General features: G+C 35.2%; 1 protein-coding gene across 5 annotated transcripts in view; it reads left to right on the forward strand.

Moving 5' to 3' along the window:
- OPHN1 (oligophrenin 1) overlaps positions 1–7,879 on the forward strand; it is a 391,952-nt gene that overhangs the window by 201,756 nt on the left and 182,317 nt on the right. For all 5 annotated transcript variants that reach the window (XM_017518540.2, XM_037734916.1, XM_037734918.1 and 2 more), the window contains one exon: positions 7,346–7,456. In XM_017518540.2, the coding sequence (XP_017374029.1) occupies positions 7,346–7,456 (111 nt within the window). The remainder of the gene's footprint in view (positions 1–7,345; positions 7,457–7,879) is intronic.

Genomic DNA, 7,879 nt, shown 5'->3' on the forward strand with positions numbered 1-7,879 from the left:
TTTAAAAAAAAAAAAAAATTAAAGAGGATATCTCAATTTTAAAAAAAACTATGCAGATATATAATTAGGAAAATTTTAGCTCTATAGGAATTCAAGGAGACGAAGGTTGCAGTGGGTGGAGGTTGCAGTACTCCAAGATCGTGCCATTGCACTCCAGCCTGGGCGAAAAAAAAAAACAAAAAAAAAAAAAAAAAAAGGGCCTCTGGTGGATGGAGTTGGTATTGCAAAAGAGAAGGACTGCTTTCCTTCCACAAACCAGAATTAAGTCTGGGGTCTTCTTTCATTTTCCTTTTGCCCACTTTTGTTTTGTTCCTTTTCTATATATTCCGTGTCACAGTTTCTGTGCAGAAAATAGTTAACAGGCCCAAGACTGCTATGCTTAAAAAGACCGGTTTATAAAATTAGCCCTTGGAGGGCATCTGAGAACTTCACTGATAAACAGCTCCCAACATTGATATAGAAGTTTCCCTTAATGGGTAGGAATGGCTGACTGTGCCAAGCCTGGCTTTACAAACAATGTGGCTTCTGTGAACACCTTTTTCTTCTGGTAGTCTTGAGTTTTGGTTGGTGCTGGGCATAGTGTGCCTGTGTAACTAGTCCCCAATACAAACCTAGGCTATGCATTATCTTATGAGTTTCCCTGAGTGCCAGCATTTTCTCTGTGTTGTTATAACTTGTTGAAGGAAGAATTAAATGTGTCTTGGGAGACACCACAATGAGAGGTCTTTTGGAAGCTTATATCTAGCTTACTCTGCATTTTTCCCCAGGCACCTTTTCTCTTTGTTCATTTGGCGTTGTATGCTTTCACCGAAATAAATCCTAGCTTTTTTTTTTTTTAATTTTTTAATTTTTTAATTTTTATTTATTTGTTTATTTTTCCCATTTATTTATTTTATTGCATTTTAGGTTTAGCTTTTAATACTATTATGTTGATCCGTTTGAGTCTTGCTCAAAGAAGAATTATTAAAGAATTATTAAACGTCGGGTGGTCTTCTGGACCCTAAACACAATCCAAACTATTGGAGACTTTTACTATGACAGCTTCTCGAGTGTTCTAGGTGTTTGGTGCTATATATAGATGCCCCTTTATTATTTATTCAATAAAAAATGAGCAGGGGAATCTGAGATAGTCACTTTTTAAAAATTTAGATTTATCATATGCCCCTACTCCTTCACACAGTTTCTCATATCCTTTTAGAATCATCTTGAATTAGTGTGATACATTTGTTAGAATTTATGAGCCAATGTGTTAAACATTTTATGGGTTTCGACAAACATATAATAACATATATCCAGCATTACCATATTGTATAGGATAGTTTCGCTGCCTTAGCAATCCCTGGGCTTTATCCCTCCCTCCTTCTACCTATACCTCTGACACCATTACCCAGGTTGGAGTGCAGTGGCACGATCTCGGCTCACTGCAACCTCTGCCTCCCGCCTCCTGCCTCAGCCTCCTGAGTAGCCAGGATTACAGGCGCATGCCATCACGCCCAGCTACTTTTTGTATTTTTGGTAGAGACAGGTTTTCACCATGTTGGTCAGGCTGGTCTCGAACTCCTGACCTCGTGATCTGCCTGCCTCAGCCTCCCAAAGTGCTGGGATTACAGGCGTGAACCACCGCTCCTGATCCCACTGATCTTTTAATGGACTCCATACTTCTGCATTTTTCCAAAATGTCATATAGTTGGAATCATATGATTTGTAACCTTTTTAGATTGGCTTCTTTTAGTTAGCAATATGCATTTAAGGTTTCTTCACATCTTTTCTTGGCTTGATAACCTTAAAGAGGGCTGAATAATATGCCATTGTCTGGTTGTACCATGGTTGGTTTATGCATTTGCTTATCGAAGGACATCTTGGATTCTTCTGAATTTTGGCAACCATTAAAGCTGCGATAAATAATTGTGTCCAGGCTTTTAGGGATATACATTTTAATGTTGTTTGAGTAAATACCAAAGAATAGAACTGCTACATCATATGGTTAGACTTTATGTAGTGTTGTAAGAAGCTGCCAAACTGTCTTCCAAATTGGCTGTAGCAGTTTTCATTTCTACCAGCAATGAATGATACTGTTGCTTCACATCCTTGTCACTCTTTGATGTTGTACCATTAAAAGTAATGGCAGAAACCACAATTACTTTTGCACTGGCCTGATATGTACATGAAACATCTTTCCATTCATTTTGACCGTTGATTTTTTTCATCAGTGTTTTGTAGTTCTCCTCTTAAAGATCTTGTCTTTCTGTGCCTGGCTTATGTAACTTAACAAAATGACTTCCAGTTCCATCCATGTTGTTACAAATTAGGGGATCTCATTTTTTTCCCTTCTTTTATTTCTGATGCTAGTTATTTGTGTATTTACTCTTTCTTACTTAATGTGGCTACAATGTTAACAATTTTATTGATTTTTTTTCAAAGAACCAGCTTTTTAGCTTTGTTGATTTTCTTTGTTGACTTTCAGTTGTTAAATATCATTGATATCTTCTTTAATGTGTCTTTTTAAAAATTTTCTGCTTAGTTTGGATGTGATTTATTCTTCTATTTTTAGTTTCCTAAGGAGGCAGCTTAGATTATTAATAATAGATCTTTCATCTATTCTAATATATGGATTTCATTCTATAAATATTTCTCTAAGCACTGCTTTTGTTGCCCACTAATATTAAATTGTGTTTTCAATTTTATTAAATTCAAAATCTCTTAACATTTCTTATTTTATATTATTTTTAGTTTTTGTAGAATTGAGGTCTTGCCATGTTATCCAGGCTAGTCTCAAACTCCAGTCTTCAAGTGATCTTCCCGCCTTGGCCTCCTAAAGTGCTGAGATTACAGGCGTGTGCCACGATGCCCAGCCTTTTGAGTCTTTGATTCAGGTTTTATTTATAAATGTACTGTTTAATCTCCAATTATTTGGGGCATTTTCAGCTTTTAAAAATTGATTTCTGGTATAATTTAATTTTGGTCTAATTGTGTATTTCATAAGATTTCTACTCTTTTAAATTTCTTCAGGTATATTTTATATCCCAGAATATAGTCTATCTTGGTGATTGTTCTGTTTGACTTTGAGATGAAAGTGTATTCTGCTGTTGTATGAAGTGTTACAAAGATGCCAATTAGATTCAGTTGGTTGATGGTGCCATTCAGGTCAACCATGTCCTTACTGATTTTCTGCTAACTGGATCTGTCCATTACTATTAGAGGAGTATTGAAGTCTCCAACTCTAATAGTCTTTCTCCTTGTAGTTCTCTCAGTTTTTACTGAGAGAATGTATTTTGATACTCTAATGTTAGGTGCATTCACATTAAGTATTGTTATGTCGGGTGGGGAGGGAGGGGAGGGTGGGGAGGGATAACATGGGGAGAAATGCCAGATATAGTATGCACCTAAAGTTAAATAAATAAAAACTTAAAAAAAAAAAAAGAATTGTTATGTCTTCTTAGAGTCTTGCTCTCTTTATTATTATATTATGATTTAATATCGTAATATTTTTCCTTGGTAGTTTTCTTTGTTCTGAAGTGTGATTTTTATGAAATTAACGTAGCTACTCCAGTATCCTTTTGATTAATGTTAGCATAATATATCTTTCTTTATATGTTTACTTTTAATCTATCTTTGTTTTCTTTGTATTTTAATTTTTATTTCAATAGGTTTAGGGGTATAAGAGGTTTTTGGTTACATGGATTAATTGTATAGTGGTGAAGTCTGGGCTTTTAATGTACCTGTGTCACCTGAATAGTGTGCATTATACCCAATAATAGGTCATTTTTTACCCTTCAGCCCCTTCTCGCTACCCCTCTTCTGAATCTCCAGTACCCATTATACCACTCTGCATGCCTCTGCATACTCAAAGCTTAGCTCCCACTTATAAATGAGAATTGAGGTATTTGGTTATCCATTCCTGAGTTAGTTCACTTGGAGTAATGGCCTGCAGTTCCAATTCCTGTAAAAGACATTATTTTGTTCTTTTTCACGGCTGAGGAGTATTCCTGTGTGTGTCTGTGTGTGTGTGTGCACGTGTTCGTGTACAGACACACACACACACACACACACACACACACACACACATATACCCACTATATTTTCTTTATCCACTCATCAGTTGATGGACACTTAGATTGATTTCCTATTTTTGCAATTGTAAATTGTTCCAAGATAAACATAGGAGTGCAAGTGTCTTTTTTGATGTAATGACTTTTTTTCCTTTAGGTAGATGCTCAGTAGTGGAATTTTGGATCAAATAGCATTTCTACTTTCAGTAATTTGAGAGATCTCCATACTGCTTTCCATAGAGACTGTATGAATTTACATTCCCACTAAAAATGAATAAGCATTCCCTTTTCACCACATCTCCATCTTTTGTTTTTTGACTTTTTAATAATGGCCTTTCTGAGTGGAGTAAGGTGGTATCTCATTGTGGTTTTAATTTCTATTTTCCTCAATCAGTGATGTTGAGCATTTTTTCATGTTTATTGGTCATTTGTATATCTTCTTTTGAAAAATGTCTGTTCATGTCATCTGCCCACTTTTAAACAGGATTGTTTGTGTTTTTTTCTTGCTGATTTGTTGGAGTTCCTTGAAGATTCTAGACACTAGTCCTTTGTCAGCTGTATAGTTTGTGAATATTATATCCCATTCTGTAGGTTGCATATTTACTCTGTTGATTATTTCTCTTGTTGTGCAGAAAGATTTTAGTTTAATTAAGTTTCATTTATTTTTGTTTCTGTTGCATTTGCTTTAGGTGTCTTAGTAATATATATTCTTTTAACTATGCCATTGCCTAGAAGCATTTTTTCTAGGTTTTCTTCTAGAAGTTTTATGGCTTCAGGTCTAACATTTTGTATATCTTATTTAAAATATCTTTTAGTTAACATAGTTGGCTCTTAATTTTTGTGTACTCTGACAATCTATCTTTTAATTTTTTAGACCATTGTCATTTAAAATGGTCATTGATAATGGTGTATTAGTATCTACTATATTGTTTACTATCTTCTACTTATTGTTTTTGTTCTTATTTTTGTCTTTCAGTCTTCTGCTTTCTCTTTTTTTAAGAGAACATTTTATATGATTTCATTTTCTGTCTTCTCTTACCATATCAATTATACTTCTTTTTTGTTTTTTCGTGATTGTCTTACAACTTGCAATATGCATTTATGGTTAGTTTACATCCACTTTTCCCATTCCAGTAAGATAGTTATGGGTTGCACAGGATCAACAGACTATTTCCAATTTCTCCCTTTAGTCCCTTATAATGGTGCTATCATTCTTTTTACTTATTTGTAAGATATAATCACCAAATGTATCATTACAATTATTATTATAGATAAATTCTTATCTGCTAGATCTATTAGCAATTTGAAAAATAAAAAAAATTTATCTTTATTTTTTTCTTTTCTGGTGCTTTTTTTTTTCTTTATTTGGGTCTATATTTCTGACATGTCATTTTTTTTCTACTGGAGAATATCTCTTAACCTTTCTTGCAAGACAAGTTTTGTGGTGACAAAGTGCTTCAATTTGTGTTTGTTTGAGGAGGTCTTTATTTTACCATCACTTTTGAAGAACAATTTCACAGTATACATATTTCTAATTTGTTGTCTTTTTTTCTTTCAACACCTTCAAGCATTTTATGGCACTCTCTTCTTTTTGCATGGTTTAAGAGAAGTCTGGTATAACTCTTCATCCTTGCTCCTCTATGTGGTAACTTATTTGTTTGTTTTTCTCTCTAGCTTCTTTCAAGATTTTCTCTTGTGTTCCATTTTCTGCAGCTTTGAATATCATATACCTACATGGAGATTGTTTGGTATTTATCTTGATTGGTATTTATTGTATTATTGTATCCGTTGGTATTTATCCTGAGCTTCTTGGATGTGGGGTTTGATATCCGTCTTTTATTTTGGAAAATTCTCAGTCATTATTTCGTGAAGTATTTCTTCTGTTTCTATCTCTTTCTTCACCTATTGGTACTCTGGATATGTGTATATTCACATCTTTTTTAATTGTCTACCAGTTCCTGAATATTCTCCTCCCTGTTTTTCATTCTTGTTTTCTCTTTGCATTTCAGTTTCCCACATTTTTGTTGATATGTATTTAAGCTTACTGGTTCTTTCCTCAGTCTTGTTCAATCTGCTGGTGAACGCTTTAAAAGTAGTCTTCATTTCTGCTACAGTGTTTTTGATTTCTAGTCTTTCTTGTGTATTTTCTCTTGCAGTTTTCATCAGCCTGCTACTGTTACCCATCTGTTCTTATGTGCTGTCCACTTTTTATATTAGAGCCCTAATCATATTAATTACAATTACTTTAAATTTAGGCTTATATTTCTTTTTTGTTTGTTTCTGAGATGGAGTCTCACTCTGTTGCCCAGGCTGGAGTGCAGTGGCATGATCTCGGCTCACTGCAGCCTCCACCTCCCAGGTTCAAGTAAGTCTTGTTCCTCAGCCTCCTGAGTAGCTGGGACTACAGGAACGCACCAGCACGCTTGGCTAGTTTTTGTATTTTTAGCAGAGACGGGATTTCTCCATGTTGGCTAAGTTGGTCTCAAACTCCGGACCTCAGACGATGTGCCTGCCTCATCCTCCCAAAGTACTGTGATTACAGAAGTGAGCTATTGCACCTGGTCTCCAGTCTTACATTACTACAATCTTTGCCTTATCTGCCTTTGATTCTGACACTCCTTTTTTCTCTTCGGACTGTGTTTATTGCCTTTTCATATGCCTTATAATTCCTTGTTGAAAGCCAGCGATTGATGTTCAGATAAAAGGAACTGAGCCAAACAGGTCTTTAATGTGAGGTTTTGTGTTCATCTGGCTGTGCTTGGTTAGCTGTAGCTGTCATTGTCTGACTCTAAGATTTTCCCTGGCATCATTATTTATGTGCTCAGATTTTCTCATTTCTTGTTAAATAAGGCTTGAGACTTGCAGTTCTTTCTATTGTCATCCTCTCAGTGTTGGCCATAGTAGCACACTTCTGCTTTTGGGCTTCTGCCCTTGTTAATTTCTTATTCTCTGTATTCAAGTCTCTGTAGTTTTTGAGGGAGCAAATTTTCCTTTGACTTGAATTCTCTGTTGGATATAAGAAAATGTATTGATTTTATAGTTGTTCAGCTTTTTTTCTTTTTGTTGGAGTGGGTGTAATGACTTTAGGGTTTTTACGTGTTAGGCCAGAAACTGGAATCTTGGATCAGTCACTTTTTTATCTCTTGGCTTTAGGTTGTTTATCTCTAAAATAAAGGGCAACATCACTAGTTGGTGGCTAAATGCTCATCTAGCTCCAGCATTCTGTTCAGTCCTTAAGCACCGACTTTCATGAATGAATATCCCAATATGTAATATTTGTTTTCCTTCTTCTACAGGCAGACCTACAGGTGGACAAGGAGAGGCACAATTTTTTTGAGTCTTCTCTTGATTATGTTTATCAAATTCAGGAAGTTCAGGAGTCCAAGAAGTTCAATATTGTGGAGCCTGTAAGTTTTCTCTGTTGATGAATGGTCTAAAAATATTTATCAATTGCCTGGTAAATGTAAGAACTTTGATCATAAAAACAGAATCTCAAAGAATGTGAAGGATAATCAGTGTTTAATAATGAAATGTCCAGAATATAGTTACACTAACTTATGTTTATTTTGTTCTTTAACTAGTATACTTTTTTTCTCTCTCTCCCTCCCCCACAACCCTTTTCTCTCTTTTTCTGTGGCTATTTTCTTTCCCATTCCTTTTTTCTCTCTCCTTCCCCTTCTCCCTCCCAGAATTTTTCTGCCACTCTTCCTATTACTTTGTTTCCCTCCCTTCCTTCTTCTTGTGCTTTCAGAAGCTTCTGAAAGTCTCTCTCATATACCAGGTACTGTGCTAGGGACTCATGTCCCTTGCAGTCAATGACTTCTCATTCT

Source organism: Cebus imitator, unplaced genomic scaffold (genome assembly GCF_001604975.1).
Source record: "Cebus imitator isolate Cc_AM_T3 unplaced genomic scaffold, Cebus_imitator-1.0 Scaffold685, whole genome shotgun sequence".
In the NCBI taxonomy this organism is placed as follows: Eukaryota; Metazoa; Chordata; class Mammalia; order Primates; family Cebidae; genus Cebus; species Cebus imitator.